Genomic DNA, 18,639 nt, shown 5'->3' on the forward strand with positions numbered 1-18,639 from the left:
TTCTACTCACAAATTTTAACCATTACGTGCAAATTATAGATTACTTAAGTTTGATAATATAATTTATAAGGGCCGAAAACATGTTTTAAAAACTAAATAAATGTTCACTTAATCATATAAACACATAAATTATAAAGTATAAGAATGTAATTAAATAATGATAACCTAAAAAAATCAAGACATACAGGCTAGCATGCATTCATAATAGAGTAACTAAAATAAAAGTGTATATATACAAACAGAATCACAAAGTTCTAATTCTATTGACATGCATGTTAATATTATTATACTAAAATATATATATTACTTAATAATACAGAAAAATCAAATTAAACGTAAATAAAAATACTAATCAATTTACAAGCAGAAGACAAGAAGTTGCAGGTCTTTTAATCTAAATACAACCTATATAATATCGAGGACATACTTTTGAACTATTTAGTATATACGCGTGTTTCAGTACAGGTAAGCAAGAAGCATGCATGCAAGCATGGTATATTGGTTGTGCATGTATACAGTTACATAAATAAAAGAAAACAAATTCATAAGGCTCGAGTACCTTTTTCTTGAATTGACGATCATGTGCGAATTCTTATTATTGTCAAAAGGGGTCTTTATATATAGTCACATAAAACCCTAATTTCAATTAGGATATAATATAATTTGTCCAAGCAAATTCCTAAAATAAATTATTTGGCACAAGCAAATACCTAAACTAAAAAAATATCAATTTTCTAATTTATTCTCACGCTTCTTTCCACAAATAACAAATCTTTTCCTAACTCAAATAACTTGCACATAAAGTTTCCGGAATATTCAAAATAAATATTTATCTAAACGAAATTAATATCTAATATTTAATAAATAAATTAAAAAATAAAATTACGGATTTTACATTCTTCCCTCCTTAAAAGAATTTGGTCCCCAAATTCATAACAATTAAATTAAATAAGTCACCAAAATAAAAGAAATCTTACCTTAATTGCGATAGTTGTCATTTCCTGTGAGCTGAAACACACGTCCTTTGCCCATCTTGTTATCTGCTTCCTTCCTTGGTGGAGGTGGCGGGTTGTGTGGGCAATTCGAAATCTTGTGTCCTACTTCTCCACAATAAAAATAAGCACCTGTATTCCAACGACAGACCTTGTCCGGATGATTCTTGCCATACCTCGTACACCTCTCTCGATCACCTTAACCTCCGATGTTAATGTACACATGTGACTTCTTGAGTGGTCCCCCTTCAAAAGATTGCCCACCAGTTTAAGTGAACCGCCTCTTATTCCAGCTGCTAGACGCCTTTTTAGATTCTTTTAAGCCCCTCTCGATCACTAACGCCTTATTTAGGACAGCCTCGTATGTCTGAAATATAAAAGACGCCACAGAGTTCCTGATGTCGATTCGAAGTCCCTCTTTCAATCTTCGTGCTCGACTGCTCTCATCTGCTACTAAGGTCGATGCGTACTTTGCAAGCTTTGCAAATTCTGCTTCATATTGAATGACGGTTTCGTCACCTTGCTGAAGCCAAATGAAGTACCTCTCTTTCTGCAGATGAACCGTTTGAGGAAAGTACTTGTCCTCTAAAGCCTTTTTGAACTTTGCCCAAGTGTACGGTTCATGATTTTCTTCAAGATTTGTCGTCTCATTCTTCCTCTTCTCCATGAGCCAACAGTCGTAAGGGCTTCCTTGCAATTGGTACACAGCTAAGGTCACCGTATGCTGCATATTGCTCCCTAGAAGTCCGAAAGCTTTTTCCATCTCTTGGATCCACATCTCGACAACTGCCGGATCAGTTGCTCCATCAAAAGTTGGCGGGTTCAAACGCTTGAACTGAGAGACGATGTAGGGCTTCGGTTGCTGATTCACAAGTACAACTAGAGTTTCAGCCAGCTGGTCAAAGACGTTTCCTCCTTCATCATTGTTTCCTTGATTGTCATTGTTGTTCTGATTCTCGTTGTTGTTCTGATTGTTACCATTCTCCTCGTCCATCTTTTCTAAAACACGCAAAACAATTTTTAAACTTATAGTCAATAATCAAAAAGCACATAAGTCAAACATATCAAATAATCACACGGACAAATGCCTAAATCCAATATAATTTCCTAAGACCTATACGATAGTCTAAAGGATCGCATCCTAGGGAATGTACTAGTCTCATATCTAATACACTTTGAAGGACAGCCTGCTCTTGATACCAACTGTAACAACCCGCACTTCCGGACTATTAATTCTAACCCAAAACTAAAATAAAATAGATTCTTATACGATAATTCAAATATATAACGAAGGTCAAAGCAGCGGTCAAACTCAAAAATCAAAATCATAAAAATAGAGACGCAACTCCACAAATCCGATATTAATTGTCTAAACAGATAATCAAATTTAGTCTCTTAAAACAAAGTCTTTATTCTAATTCAAATAGCACGAAATTAAGCAGCATAGATCTCCACATAGTTCTCATTCCTTATTCTTAATATGCTCCAAACTCCAAACCTGAAATATAAAAAAGGGTGATCTACAAAGCTCAGCAAGTACAAATTGACTAACTCTTAAACAGAAAAACAATGGGTGTTTTAATAAAATGATTTTTCTCAAAACAATAATAATATTGTAAAATATTTTCTAAAAAGAGATCCAACCCAAAGTTTTATATTTTAAAATTCAGAATTTAAAACAGAATAGAGCAGATTTTATAACAGATCATGACAGAATAAAACAGAATGAAAAGATAATTCTTATAAATACCACAGTCTTAATCTACGGCCACACTTTGCCAGTAGTCGACATCTAATTCTTATTCTAATTCTTTATACCGCACTTTGCCAGTGGTCGGCATCTAAAGTTCAATAATTATGCGCCCTTAATAGGTATCTAAAGTTGCACACTTGTGCGCCTAATAAGGGTATGTAAGGCTAGTTCTGGAACTATTGCGTAAATTACGAACGGGTTCGAAAATGTAGAGACTGGGTTCTAAAATCACAAATACTTATATCTTGTAATTTTGAAATTAAAGTTCTTATATCTTATACGAAAGCAAAAACAGAATTGAAATATTTTCTCCGAAAATTAAAAGTCAAAACTACTTACCTCGAAGTCGACACTAAAATCTAAAATTAATAACACAGACAAATCCTATAATAGTATAAGCAGAAATTAGTTAATCATTTATTTTATTAACAAATTCGATACATGCACTGTAATTAAAATATATTTAAAAATCACCTAACAGTACTGACCATCTTTAAATTAAATAACGAACTCACCATGATTTCAATATTAAAAAGAAGGTCATATATATCACTTAGAGACTTGCTCGCAAATTAGAAAAACAAAACAATTAACAAATATCAAAAAGAAAAGGTAGCCAAATGGGCCTTAAGGCCCGTCAAGCCACTCGACAAGGAGATATATGAATGTTACACATACATCTATTTTTCATAATGTACATTAATATTAAATTAATGAGAGTTTTGCATATCTAAATTCAAATCACTTTATTCTACTCATAAATTTTAACCATCACGTGCAAATTATAGATTACTTAAGTTTGATAATATAATTTATAAGGGCCGAAAACATGTTTTAAAAACTAAATAAATGTTCTCCTCTTTCAACCAAAAGAGGGGGCAGGATGGTGAGATTGCTTTGAAATTAGACGTTAGTAAAGCATATGACAGAGTTGATTGGTCATACTTGCATCAGAGGATGGTTGCTATGGGTTTTTGTGAGGGTTGGATCAAATGGATGATGAGATGTGTAACAACAGTGGGGTATGAATTCTGCTTCAATGGAATGACAGTGGGTCCGATTGTTCCAGGAAGGGGACTTCGACAGGGTGATCCCTTATCCCCCTACCTGTTTTTGTTTTGTGTAGAGGGGCTTTCCATTGCTCTTGATAATACTGCAGCTAGGGGAGAAATTCATGGATGCAGGATAAGTACTTCAGCTCCAGAAATTACCCACCTATTGTTTGCAGACGACAGCTTCCTTTTCTTTAAGGCAGAGGTGAGCGAGGTTTTAAAAATCAAGTCTATATTGGAGGAGTATGCTGTTAAATCAGGTCAGTCCATCAACTTTCAAAAGTCTGGGATTTTCTATAGCTCGAACGTTAGAAGAGAGAAGCAAGTTGAATTCTCGGAGATTTTGGGGGTTTCTAATGATATCTCCAGTAGTAATTACCTGGGTTTACCTGCTTTGATCGGTCGCTCGAAGAAAAGGATGTTTGGGTTTTTAAAAGAGAAAGTTAGTCGCAAACTGCAGGCATGGTGTGCAAAGCCTATCTCGAGAGCGGGTAAAACAGTTCTTCTAAAAAATGCTGCACAATCTATTCCCAGTTATTGTATGACATGTTTTTTGCTTCCAATATCGCTGTGCCAGGAGATAGAGAGATTGTTCAATGAATATTGGTGGAAATCAGGTAATGGTCAGAGAAGGGGTGTCCACTGGCATTCATGGGAGTCAATGAGTATGTCAAAAGGTAAAGGGGGCTTAGGCTTTCGAAGCCTGTATGGGTTTAACATTGCGTTATTAGGTAAACAAGTGTGGCGTTGTATGAGTCGTCCCAATCTTCTGGTTTCTAGAGTGCTAAAAGCTAGATACTTTTCTGATTCAAGTTTGTTACATGCTGTTAAAGGAAACAACTCGAGCACGGTCTGGGGGGGAATATGGCAAGTCAAGGAACTATTGAAGGGTGGTTACAGATGGGTGGTAGGAAATGGCAGTGATATTATTGCTACTAAAGATCACTGGCTAAGAGATAAAAATAATTTTTGTGTGGAAGATTTTCATGGCTATGCTGGCAGGTCTGAATGTGTCAAGTCGTTATTCATTCCAGGAACTAAAATATGGGATGAAAGGAAAGTGAAGCAGCTGTTTATGATGGTTGATGCTAAAGCTATTCTGGCAACTAGGGTGCCACATCATGAAGTTGAGGATAGAATAGTATGGTCCAGCTCCAAGGATGGGATATATACAGTGAAAGCTGGGTACAATTTTTGGCATAATCGAAATGTTGACAGCTCTGCAATTCCTCAGTCGAATGGCTGGCACAAGGTCTGGCAATTGACTCTCCCACACAAGGTCAAAATTTTTATCTGGAGATTTTGTCGCAATAATTTGCCTGTGAGAGTGAGGCTGCAAGGTAAAGGTATCCCAGTCCCTACTAGCTGTCCCATGTGTAATGTTGATATTGAGAATTTACGCCATGTATTCTTTGAGTGCTCTTTTGCAATGAGCTGCTGGCAACATGTAAATTTGCTGTACGACACGAATGAGATGGACGAAGCTAATGTATGGCTTCTTCATAAATTGGAGACGGCATCCCAGAGTGAAATTACGCAGGTGTGCATGGTTCTATATGGAATCTGGTTCTGGAGAAATAAGCAAGTCTGGGAGGGTAAGACGGTTACAGGGAAGGTAGCTGTGGAGTGTTGTAGCAAAATGGTGCAGGACTGGAAGGAAGCCAGAGCAAAGGGAGTGACAGAGAAGAGAGTTCACCAATCTCAAACGAACTGTAATCTGAGGAAGTGGACGACCCCAGCAGCTGGGGAATATAAGGTTAATGTAGATGCTTCGTGGTTTCAGGGGGCTGAATCTTTCTCCATAGGAATGGTAATACGTAACCATCTTGGAAGTTTTGTCGAGGGCCGAACTGTAGTCCTTTCTCAAGCAGCAGACGCATTGGAAGCAGAAGTTCTAGGGATAAGAGAAGCTCTCTCGTGGGTGAAGAGTATGGATGGTAGAAAGGTGACGGTGGAGTCGGACTCACTAGTAGCAGTCAATGCAATTAATGGCCAGAACAAGTTTCTGTTAGAGGTTGGCCACATAATTGACCATTGCAGACTATTGCTCCAGTCGTTGTCAGGGGTTAGTGTCAAGTTTGTTCGAAAGCAAGCCAATGAGGTAGCTCATGGATTAGCTAAAATGCCTTGTTCGGTTAATTGCTTTATCATTTTCACGTCTCCTCCTACCCATTTGGTGGAGATTTGTACTATTGATGCTTCTTGAATGAAATATTCAGTTTTGTTTCAAAAAAAAAAAAAACTAAATAAATGTTCACTTAATCATATAAACACATAAATTATAAAGTATAAGAATATAATTAAATAGTGATAACCTAAAAAAATCAAGACATACAGGCTAGCATGCATTCATAATAGAGTAACTAAAACAAAAGTGTATATATACAAACAGAATCACAAAGTTCTAATTCTATTGACATGCATGCTAATATTATTATACTAAAATATATATATATTACTTAATAATAAAGAAAAATCAAATTACACGTAAATAAAAATACTAATCAATTTACAAGCAGAAGAAAAAAAGTTGCAGGTATTTTAATCTAAATACAACCTACACAATATTGAGGGCATACTTTTGAACTATTTAGTATATACACGTGTTTCAATACAGGTAAGCAAGAAGCATGCATGCAAGCATGGTAGATTTGTAGTGCATGTATACTATTACATAAACAAACAAAACAAATTCATAAGGCTCGAGTACCTTTTTGTTGAATTGACGATCATGTGCGAATTCTTATTATTGTCAAAAAGGGTCTTTATATATTGGTACATAAATCCCTAATTTTAATTTGGATATAATATAATTTGTCCAAGCAAATTCCTAAAATAAATTATTTGGCACAAGCAAATACCTAAAATAAAAAAATACCGATTTTCTAATTTATTCTCACTCTTATTTTCACAAATAACAAATCTTTTCCTAACTCAAATAACTTGCACATAAAATTTTTGGAATATTTTAAATAAATATTTATATAAACGAAATTAATATCTAATATTTAATAAATAAATTAAAAAATAAAATTACGAATTTTACACTATATTTGGCCAATATATTTTTTCTTAAGATACTTCATTGAGTGTGTATTTTATTTATAATTATTTTCTAAAATGATAGGTCATTCTTTATTAATTTTAATCTCTTTTACACTATTATCAATTTATCCACTTTTATTTATATATTCCACTCTCCTCGCTTTTATAAAAACCTCATTATCCAAGTTAAATATTAACAATTGAGCTTGAGACAAAGTAGTAATGAATTTAACCACCTTTTTCACCCTCTTAACTTTTTTAAGTTTTTAACCAATTAACTTTTAATTTTATAAAATTATAGTATTCATATTTTTGGAATAACTAGGGTTTTTTGGCTTACAGATGGGTCTCAACTCTAACTATTCTTGAAATGAATATATATTCTCATATATTTTTGAAACTTTGTTGAGCAAAATAGAAACTGTATGTTTAACTCCAAAATGATGATTTAGATGTTGTGAATATGTTGTGTACTTGATGATTACCTAAACAAAACATCTAAGTAAATTTTACTTAGTGAAATAATGTAGCACTCGACGAATAAGAATTATAGTCCCGACGGATAACTCGTTTTAGTCCCGACGGATGAGTAACTTATTATCCATCGAGTGAGTAGCTTATGTAATAATAAGTTTGTAGCACAGTGTTGTATGCACCTTTGTATAGAATCTCTAGTAGTATATAAGTCATGTTGACTTTAACTAGATATGCAGAATAGGTTGATTAACTGTACATAAGCAATGTCTTGTAATTCTGTATAAGTGAAATGAAGTCAAGTGCCAAAATAGCTATCAACGGATGCTTAACAAAGCTTCGACGGATGATCAAATGACTTTCAACGGATGTTTAAAATAGCAGTCGACGGATGATCAAGTAAGTCATCGACGGATGATCTGAAAGTCAACGGATGATCATATCAAGATTCAAACATCAGTTGAACAGTGAAAGCTGACACACAGCCGTCGAGTTGGATACAAACACACTGTGGAAGCCCATTAACTGGGTAATAGAGGACGAAAAGCAGCAAAGATCAAGACTGTTAGATTTTATATTTATTCAGTTCTTTTAACTTTGTAATCTTGGTAATATATAGACCAAGAGAGTAGCAAATAGAAAAATAACTAAGAGAGCTAAGAAACAAACACAGAGAAATCTTTGTAAGCACTATCTTTAGCATTTCCTGTGTTCTTAGTAGTTCTATTTTGTATAAGCAGCTGTGAGCATTTCTGCACACAGAGTCCTCTCGATATATTAAATATATCTCTGGTGGAATTGTTTAAATCCACCAGAAAGTTTTTAAAGACTCTTGTTTTTAATTACTCCTGTTTTGATTCATTAAAGTTTATATTCCACATTGTGCTAATCAAAACAAATATATCTATAATCGAGTTGAATATTTTTATTTCAAGAAAAAGTTCAAGAATTCCATTCAACCCCCCTTCTGTAATTCTTGCTATATTGTTAAGGGACTAACAATTGGTATCAGAGCAGGCTCTTAATCTACGAAGAGTTTAAAGATCAAAACAATACAGCAAGATGAACAAGAAAGATGTTGGAGTCAAGATTCCTTTTCTTGATAAAGATAATTACCATCATTGGAAGGTAAAGATGCATCTTCATATGCTTTCTCAAGATGAGGCCTATGTAGACTGCATAGAAAGAGGCCCTCATGTTCCAATGAGAGCTGCAACAGGAAATGAACCATCTGTTCCAAAGCCAAGGCATGAATGGTCTGAACCTGATCTTGAACAAGTCAGGAAATATAAAAAGGCCATGAACATTCTGTTCAATGGTGTTGATGCAGATATGTTTGATAACATCATCAACTGCAAGACTGCCAAGGAAGTTTGGGACACAATACAGATAATCTGTGATGGTACTGAGCAAGTAAGAGAGAATAAAATGCAGCTCCTGATTCAGCAATATGAGCATTTTCACAATGAAGAAAGTGAGTCACTCACTGATATTTTTTGTAGATTCTAAAAGCTACTAAATGCTCTTAAATTGCATGGAAGAGTCTATCAGACTAAAGACTCCAATCTGAAATTTCTCAGATCTCTTCCAAAGGAATGGAAACCAATGACAGTCTCATTGAGAAACTCTCAAGATTATAAGGAGTTTACTTTGGAGAGACTGTATGGCATTCTGAAGACCTATGAGCTTGAAATAGAGCAGGATGAAAGAATGGAGAGAGGAAAGAAGAAAGGAGGATCCATTGCACTAGTGGCTGAACTGGAAAAGGAGAAGGAAGTGAAGATGGAAGCTGTGGAATCAACTTCAAAGGCCTGTGAAAGCAAGGGTAAAGGGCTAGCTGCAGAAAGTGAAGATTCTTTGAGTCAAGATGACATGGAGGACATTGATGAGCACCTAGCATTCCTTTCAAGAAGATTTGCCAAGCTCAAGTTCAAGAAGAACTTTGGAGCTGCCAAGACAAATAGAAACATGGTGGATAAGTCAAAATTCAAGTGTTTCAAATGTGGCTTGGCAGGGCATTTTGCAAATGAGTGTAGAAAGTCAGATTCCAGTAAGAAGAGATTTGAGTCTGTGGATTATAAGCAAAAATACTTTGATCTACTCAAACAGAAGGAAAGGGCTTTTATTACACAAGAGAATGACTGGGCAGCTGATGGTTTGGATGAAGATGAGGATGTCAGCTATGTCAATCTAGCCCTTATGGCCAAATCTGATGAAACAGAGACAAGTTCCTCAAGAAATCAGGTAATTACTACAAACCTTGCACATTTATCTAAAGCTGAGTGTAATGATTCAATAAATGACATGTCTACAGAATTGTATCATTTGCGTGTTACACTTAAGTCCCTCACTAAAGAAAATGCTAAAATCAAAGAAAATAACTTGTTTTTGAGTGAGAGGAATAATGTGCTTGAGTCTCAGTTTGTTGAGTTTGAGAAACTAAAAATTGAGTGTAGAATTGCTAAGGAGGAATTAACTGAGTCCTTGAAAAAGGAAGAAATTTTAAAGAAGCAGCTTGATCGTGAACAGGAGGTGATTAAAGCATAGAAAACATCCAGAGATGTTCATGCTCAAATCACCAAGGTTCAAGTAATTGAGTCCTTTTGTGATGAAGCCTGGAAAAAGAATAAGGAGAAACTAGAACCTATTTTGGTAGATGGATTGCTGACAGATGTCTCGACGGATGATGAGGACTATCCGTCGGATAACAAAATGTGTTATCCGTCGAATGATGAAAATCCTAATCCGTCGGCTGTGAGCAAACCCATTAGCAAAGCCAAATTAACCAAGCTAAATGAAAAGTATGGGTCTGTTTCCAAGAACTTTGTTTCAGGGGAGTCAAGTCAAGCCAAGAAAGGGAAGAAGGCTAATGTTGGTCACATGACTGTCAAACAGTTGAGTGACAGACTTGAGAAGATAGAGGTAAAAACAGAGACTAAAAGGAAAAACAATAGGAATGGTAAAGTAGGGATTAACAAACATAATAACTACACACCTGACAAATATGCTCCTAGAAAAATCTGTGTCAAATGTGGTAGTGTAAATCATTTGTCTGATAATTGCAAATCTGCCATGCCTACTCCCATGTCTGTTCAGCCTCAATTCTCTAACATGAATGCCATGCCTCCTATGCCTGTTAATGCTATGCCTATACAGAACATGAATGCACAGTTTGCTAACATGCCATTTGCACCTAATCCATATTATGCTGCATACAATATGCCTCAAATACCATTTAGCATGCCTTACTGGAATAACATGTTTGCACCAAACATGCCATTTCCTGTTAGCCATAACATGCATAATAATTCTGTTGCATCTAGTGGTTTCAAAGGCCCAGCCCAAATGACTAAGGAAGAATCTGAAATTCCTAAGTCAAATGAGTTAAGACCTAAGAAACAGAAGAAGAAAGCTAACAAGGCAGGACCCAAGGAAACTTGGGTACCAAAATCAACTTGATTTGATTTTGATGTGTGCAGGGAAACAGAAGGAATCTTTGGTACTTGGATAGTGGTTGTTCAAGACACATGACTGGTGATTCTACCCTGCTCACAGAGCTTGAAGAGAGAGCTGGCCCAAGTATCACTTTTGGAGATGATAGCAAAGGTTATACTGTGGGATATGGCTTGATTTCAAAGGACAATGTCATCATTGAAGAGGTTGCCTTAGTGGATGGTCTCAAACACAATCTGTTGAGTATCAGCCAGCCTTGTGATAAAGGCAACTCAGTAACCTTCAACAAAGAAACCTGTGTTGTGATTAATAATCAAAACAACAAAATGGTTCTCACTGGTGTGAGAAGAGGAAATGTGTATCTAGCTGACTTCAACTCAACTAAAGCAGAATCTGTAACTTGTCTTCTCAGTAAAGCAAGTCAAGATGAAAGTTGGCTATGGCACAAGAAGCTATCCCATTTGAACTTCAAGACCATGAATGAGCTGGTAAAGAAAGAGCTGGTTAGAGGCATTCCTCTGGTGGAGTTTACAAAGGATGGACTGTGTGATGCCTGCCAAAAAGGGAAGCAAATTAAAGCATCTTTCAGGAAGAAACTTGATTCAGCAATTGAAGAACCTCTGCAACTGCTTCACATGGATTTGTTTGGACCAGTCAATGTATTGTCAATCTCAAAGAAAAGATTTTGCCTAGTAATTGTAGATGATTTCTCAAAGTTCTCTTGGACCTATTTCCTAAAGTCCAAAGATGAAGCTAGTGAAATCATCATCAATCACATAAAGCAAGTTAACAATCATCCTGATTTCAAAGTTAGAAGAATCAGGAGTGACAATGGAACTGAGTTCAAGAACTATGTCATGAGAGCATTCTGTGAGGAAAATGGGATCTTGCATGAGTTTTCAGCAGCAAGGACTCCACAACAGAATGGAGTAGTGGAAAGAAAGAATAGATCTCTTATTGAAGCTGCAAGGACAATGCTTGAAGAATCAAAATTACCAACATATTTCTGGGCTGAAGCTGTCAACATTGCATGCTACACTCAGAACATCTCTCTGATTAATCAAGCAAAATGCAAGACACCTTATCAATTGTTCAAAAACAAGAAGCCAACTCTGAACTTTCTTCATGTCTTTGGCTGTAAATGCTATATTCTGAGAAATCAAACTGATCAAAATAGGAAGTTTGATGCTAAAGCAGATGAAGGAATTTTTGTTGGATATGCTGTTGGTAAAGCATATAGAGTCTACAATCTAAGAACCAACATTGTTGTTGAATCTATACATGTTGTGTTTAATGATAAAAAGATTGAAGGACTAAAAGATGGAGATTACCATGAGAGCCTCAAATTCGACAATGTTGAGATGGTCAGTGATGAAAGTGATGATGAGAGTGATCAAGAAAAAGTGTCTAAGGATAATGCAGACAAATCTACTACAAATGAAGCACAAAACTCAACATCCGTCAGCATAGCCATGAAAATCTTCCACACAAAAATTATTTTTATCTCTTAGCCAGTGATCTTTAGTAGCAATAATATCACTGCCATTTCCTACCACCCATCTGTAACCACCCTTCAATAGTTCCTTGACTTGCCATATTCCCCCCCAGACCGTGCTCGAGTTGTTTCCTTTAACAGCATGTAACAAACTTGAATCAGAAAAGTATCTAGCTTTTAGCACTCTAGAAACCAGAAGATTGGGACGACTCATACAACGCCACACTTGTTTACCTAATAACGCAATGTTAAACCCATACAGGCTTCGAAAGCCTAAGCCCCCTTTACCTTTTGACATACTCATTGACTCCCATGAATGCCAGTGGACACCCCTTCTCTGACCATTACCTGATTTCCACCAATATTCATTGAACAATCTCTCTATCTCCTGGCACAGCGATATTGGAAGCAAAAAACATGTCATACAATAACTGGGAATAGATTGTGCAGCATTTTTTAGAAGAACTGTTTTACCCGCTCTCGAGATAGGCTTTGCACACCATGCCTGCAGTTTGCGACTAACTTTCTCTTTTAAAAACCCAAACATCCTTTTCTTCGAGCGACCGATCAAAGCAGGTAAACCCAGGTAATTACTACTGGAGATATCATTAGAAACCCCCAAAATCTCCGAGAATTCAACTTGCTTCTCTCTTCTAACGTTCGAGCTATAGAAAATCCCAGACTTTTGAAAGTTGATGGACTGACCTGATTTAACAGCATACTCCTCCAATATAGACTTGATTTTTAAAACCTCGCTCACCTCTGCCTTAAAGAAAAGGAAGCTGTCGTCTGCAAACAATAGGTGGGTAATTTCTGGAGCTGAAGTACTTATCCTGCATCCATGAATTTCTCCCCTAGCTGCAGTATTATCAAGAGCAATGGAAAGCCCCTCTACACAAAACAAAAACAGGTAGGGGGATAAGGGATCACCCTGTCGAAGTCCCCTTCCTGGAACAATCGGACCCACTGTCATTCCATTGAAGCAGAATTCATACCCCACTGTTGTTACACATCTCATCATCCATTTGATCCAACCCTCACAAAAACCCATAGCAACCATCCTCTGATGCAAGTATGACCAATCAACTCTGTCATATGCTTTACTAACGTCTAATTTCAAAGCAATCTCACCATCCTGCCCCCTCTTTTTATTTGCGAAGCCAGATTCCATAAATGTTCACTTAATCATATAAACACATAAATTATAAAGTATAAGAATATAATTAAATAGTGATAACCTAAAAAAATCAAGACATACAGGCTAGCATGCATTCATAATAGAGTAACTAAAACAAAAGTGTATATATACAAACATAATCACAAAGTTCTAATTCTATTGACATGCATGCTAATATTATTATACTAAAATATATATATATTACTTAATAATAAAGAAAAATCAAATTACACGTAAATAAAAATACTAATCAATTTACAAGCAGAAGAAAAAAAGTTGCAGGTATTTTAATCTAAATACAACCTACACAATATTGAGGGCATACTTTTGAACTATTTAGTATATACCCGTGTTTCAATACAGGTAAGCAAGAAGCATGCATGCAAGCATGGTAGATTTGTAGTGCATGTATACTATTACATAAACAAACAAAACAAATTCATAAGGCTCGAGTACCTTTTTGTTGAATTGACGATCATGTGCGAATTCTTATTATTGTCAAAAAGGGTCTTTATATATTGGTACATAAATCCCTAATTTTAATTTGGATATAATATAATTTGTCCAAGCAAATTCCTAAAATAAATTATTTGGCACAAGCAAATACCTAAAATAAAAAAATACCGATTTTCTAATTTATTCTCACTCTTATTTTCACAAATAACAAATCTTTTCCTAACTCAAATAACTTGCACATAAAATTTTTGGAATATTTTAAATAAATATTTATATAAACGAAATTAATATCTAATATTTAATAAATAAATTAAAAAATAAAATTACGAATTTTACACTATATTTGGCCAATATATTTTTTCTTAAGATACTTCATTGAGTGTGTATTTTATTTATAATTATTTTCTAAAATGATAGGTCATTCTTTATTAATTTTAATCTCTTTTACACTATTATCAATTTATCCACTTTTATTTATATATTCCACTCTCCTCGCTTTTATAAAAACCTCATTATCCAAGTTAAATATTAACAATTGAGCTTGAGACAAAGTAGTAATGAATTTAACCACCTTTTTCACCCTCTTAACTTTTTTAAGTTTTTAACCAATTAACTTTTAATTTTATAAAATTATAGTATTCATATTTTTGGAATAACTAGGGTTTTTTGGCTTACAGATGGGTCTCAACTCTAACTATTCTTGAAATGAATATATATTCTCATATATTTTTGAAACTTTGTTGAGCAAAATAGAAACTGTATGTTTAACTCCAAAATGATGATTTAGATGTTGTGAATATGTTGTGTACTTGATGATTACCTAAACAAAACATCTAAGTAAATTTTACTTAGTGAAATAATGTAGCACTCGACGAATAAGAATTATAGTCCCGACGGATAACTCGTTTTAGTCCCGACGGATGAGTAACTTATTATCCATCGAGTGAGTAGCTTATGTAATAATAAGTTTGTAGCACAGTGTTGTATGCACCTTTGTATAGAATCTCTAGTAGTATATAAGTCATGTTGACTTTAACTAGATATGCAGAATAGGTTGATTAACTGTACATAAGCAATGTCTTGTAATTCTGTATAAGTGAAATGAAGTCAAGTGCCAAAATAGCTATCAACGGATGCTTAACAAAGCTTCGACGGATGATCAAATGACTTTCAACGGATGTTTAAAATAGCAGTCGACGGATGATCAAGTAAGTCATCGACGGATGATCTGAAAGTCAACGGATGATCATATCAAGATTCAAACATCAGTTGAACAGTGAAAGCTGACACACAGCCGTCGAGTTGGATACAAACACACTGTGGAAGCCCATTAACTGGGTAATAGAGGACGAAAAGCAGCAAAGATCAAGACTGTTAGATTTTATATTTATTCAGTTCTTTTAACTTTGTAATCTTGGTAATATATAGACCAAGAGAGTAGCAAATAGAAAAATAACTAAGAGAGCTAAGAAACAAACACAGAGAAATCTTTGTAAGCACTATCTTTAGCATTTCCTGTGTTCTTAGTAGTTCTATTTTGTATAAGCAGCTGTGAGCATTTCTGCACACAGAGTCCTCTCGATATATTAAATATATCTCTGGTGGAATTGTTTAAATCCACCAGAAAGTTTTTAAAGACTCTTGTTTTTAATTACTCCTGTTTTGATTCATTAAAGTTTATATTCCACATTGTGCTAATCAAAACAAATATATCTATAATCGAGTTGAATATTTTTATTTCAAGAAAAAGTTCAAGAATTCCATTCAACCCCCCTTCTGTAATTCTTGCTATATTGTTAAGGGACTAACAATTGGTATCAGAGCAGGCTCTTAATCTACGAAGAGTTTAAAGATCAAAACAATACAGCAAGATGAACAAGAAAGATGTTGGAGTCAAGATTCCTTTTCTTGATAAAGATAATTACCATCATTGGAAGGTAAAGATGCATCTTCATATGCTTTCTCAAGATGAGGCCTATGTAGACTGCATAGAAAGAGGCCCTCATGTTCCAATGAGAGCTGCAACAGGAAATGAACCATCTGTTCCAAAGCCAAGGCATGAATGGTCTGAACCTGATCTTGAACAAGTCAGGAAATATAAAAAGGCCATGAACATTCTGTTCAATGGTGTTGATGCAGATATGTTTGATAACATCATCAACTGCAAGACTGCCAAGGAAGTTTGGGACACAATACAGATAATCTGTGATGGTACTGAGCAAGTAAGAGAGAATAAAATGCAGCTCCTGATTCAGCAATATGAGCATTTTCACAATGAAGAAAGTGAGTCACTCACTGATATTTTTTGTAGATTCTAAAAGCTACTAAATGCTCTTAAATTGCATGGAAGAGTCTATCAGACTAAAGACTCCAATCTGAAATTTCTCAGATCTCTTCCAAAGGAATGGAAACCAATGACAGTCTCATTGAGAAACTCTCAAGATTATAAGGAGTTTACTTTGGAGAGACTGTATGGCATTCTGAAGACCTATGAGCTTGAAATAGAGCAGGATGAAAGAATGGAGAGAGGAAAGAAGAAAGGAGGATCCATTGCACTAGTGGCTGAACTGGAAAAGGAGAAGGAAGTGAAGATGGAAGCTGTGGAATCAACTTCAAAGGCCTGTGAAAGCAAGGGTAAAGGGCTAGCTGCAGAAAGTGAAGATTCTTTGAGTCAAGATGACATGGAGGACATTGATGAGCACCTAGCATTCCTTTCAAGAAGATTTGCCAAGCTCAAGTTCAAGAAGAACTTTGGAGCTGCCAAGACAAATAGAAACATGGTGGATAAGTCAAAATTCAAGTGTTTCAAATGTGGCTTGGCAGGGCATTTTGCAAATGAGTGTAGAAAGTCAGATTCCAGTAAGAAGAGATTTGAGTCTGTGGATTATAAGCAAAAATACTTTGATCTACTCAAACAGAAGGAAAGGGCTTTTATTACACAAGAGAATGACTGGGCAGCTGATGGTTTGGATGAAGATGAGGATGTCAGCTATGTCAATCTAGCCCTTATGGCCAAATCTGATGAAACAGAGACAAGTTCCTCAAGAAATCAGGTAATTACTACAAACCTTGCACATTTATCTAAAGCTGAGTGTAATGATTCAATAAATGACATGTCTACAGAATTGTATCATTTGCGTGTTACACTTAAGTCCCTCACTAAAGAAAATGCTAAAATCAAAGAAAATAACTTGTTTTTGAGTGAGAGGAATAATGTGCTTGAGTCTCAGTTTGTTGAGTTTGAGAAACTAAAAATTGAGTGTAGAATTGCTAAGGAGGAATTAACTGAGTCCTTGAAAAAGGAAGAAATTTTAAAGAAGCAGCTTGATCGTGAACAGGAGGTGATTAAAGCATAGAAAACATCCAGAGATGTTCATGCTCAAATCACCAAGGTTCAAGTAATTGAGTCCTTTTGTGATGAAGCCTGGAAAAAGAATAAGGAGAAACTAGAACCTATTTTGGTAGATGGATTGCTGACAGATGTCTCGACGGATGATGAGGACTATCCGTCGGATAACAAAATGTGTTATCCGTCGAATGATGAAAATCCTAATCCGTCGGCTGTGAGCAAACCCATTAGCAAAGCCAAATTAACCAAGCTAAATGAAAAGTATGGGTCTGTTTCCAAGAACTTTGTTTCAGGGGAGTCAAGTCAAGCCAAGAAAGGGAAGAAGGCTAATGTTGGTCACATGACTGTCAAACAGTTGAGTGACAGACTTGAGAAGATAGAGGTAAAAACAGAGACTAAAAGGAAAAACAATAGGAATGGTAAAGTAGGGATTAACAAACATAATAACTACACACCTGACAAATATGCTCCTAGAAAAATCTGTGTCAAATGTGGTAGTGTAAATCATTTGTCTGATAATTGCAAATCTGCCATGCCTACTCCCATGTCTGTTCAGCCTCAATTCTCTAACATGAATGCCATGCCTCCTATGCCTGTTAATGCTATGCCTATACAGAACATGAATGCACAGTTTGCTAACATGCCATTTGCACCTAATCCATATTATGCTGCATACAATATGCCTCAAATACCATTTAGCATGCCTTACTGGAATAACATGTTTGCACCAAACATGCCATTTCCTGTTAGCCATAACATGCATAATAATTCTGTTGCATCTAGTGGTTTCAAAGGCCCAGCCCAAATGACTAAGGAAGAATCTGAAATTCCTAAGTCAAATGAGTTAAGACCTAAGAAACAGAAGAAGAAAGCTAACAAGGCAGGACCCAAGGAAACTTGGGTACCAAAATCAACTTGATTTGATTTTGATGTGTGCAGGGAAACAGAAGGAATCTTTGGTACTTGGATAGTGGTTGTTCAAGACACATGACTGGTGATTCTACCCTGCTCACAGAGCTTGAAGAGAGAGCTGGCCCAAGTATCACTTTTGGAGATGATAGCAAAGGTTATACTGTGGGATATGGCTTGATTTCAAAGGACAATGTCATCATTGAAGAGGTTGCCTTAGTGGATGGTCTCAAACACAATCTGTTGAGTATCAGCCAGCCTTGTGATAAAGGCAACTCAGTAACCTTCAACAAAGAAACCTGTGTTGTGATTAATAATCAAAACAACAAAATGGTTCTCACTGGTGTGAGAAGAGGAAATGTGTATCTAGCTGACTTCAACTCAACTAAAGCAGAATCTGTAACTTGTCTTCTCAGTAAAGCAAGTCAAGATGAAAGTTGGCTATGGCACAAGAAGCTATCCCATTTGAACTTCAAGACCATGA

The 18,639-nt window shown here is 35.6% G+C and overlaps 1 protein-coding gene across 1 annotated transcript; it reads right to left on the reverse strand.

Annotated features, from left to right (window-relative positions):
• Window positions 1-1,260: 1,260 nt before the first annotated feature.
• Window positions 1,261-1,986, reverse strand: LOC141686295 (uncharacterized). Its single transcript, XM_074491338.1, has one exon. It carries the CDS (start codon window positions 1,984-1,986, stop codon window positions 1,261-1,263), a length of 726 nt encoding a protein of 241 aa, XP_074347439.1.
• Between the last annotated feature and the right edge of the window lie 16,653 nt (window positions 1,987-18,639).

The sequence above is a fragment of the Apium graveolens genome, chromosome 9 (genome assembly GCF_009905375.1).
Source record: "Apium graveolens cultivar Ventura chromosome 9, ASM990537v1, whole genome shotgun sequence".
In the NCBI taxonomy this organism is placed as follows: domain Eukaryota; kingdom Viridiplantae; phylum Streptophyta; class Magnoliopsida; order Apiales; family Apiaceae; genus Apium; species Apium graveolens.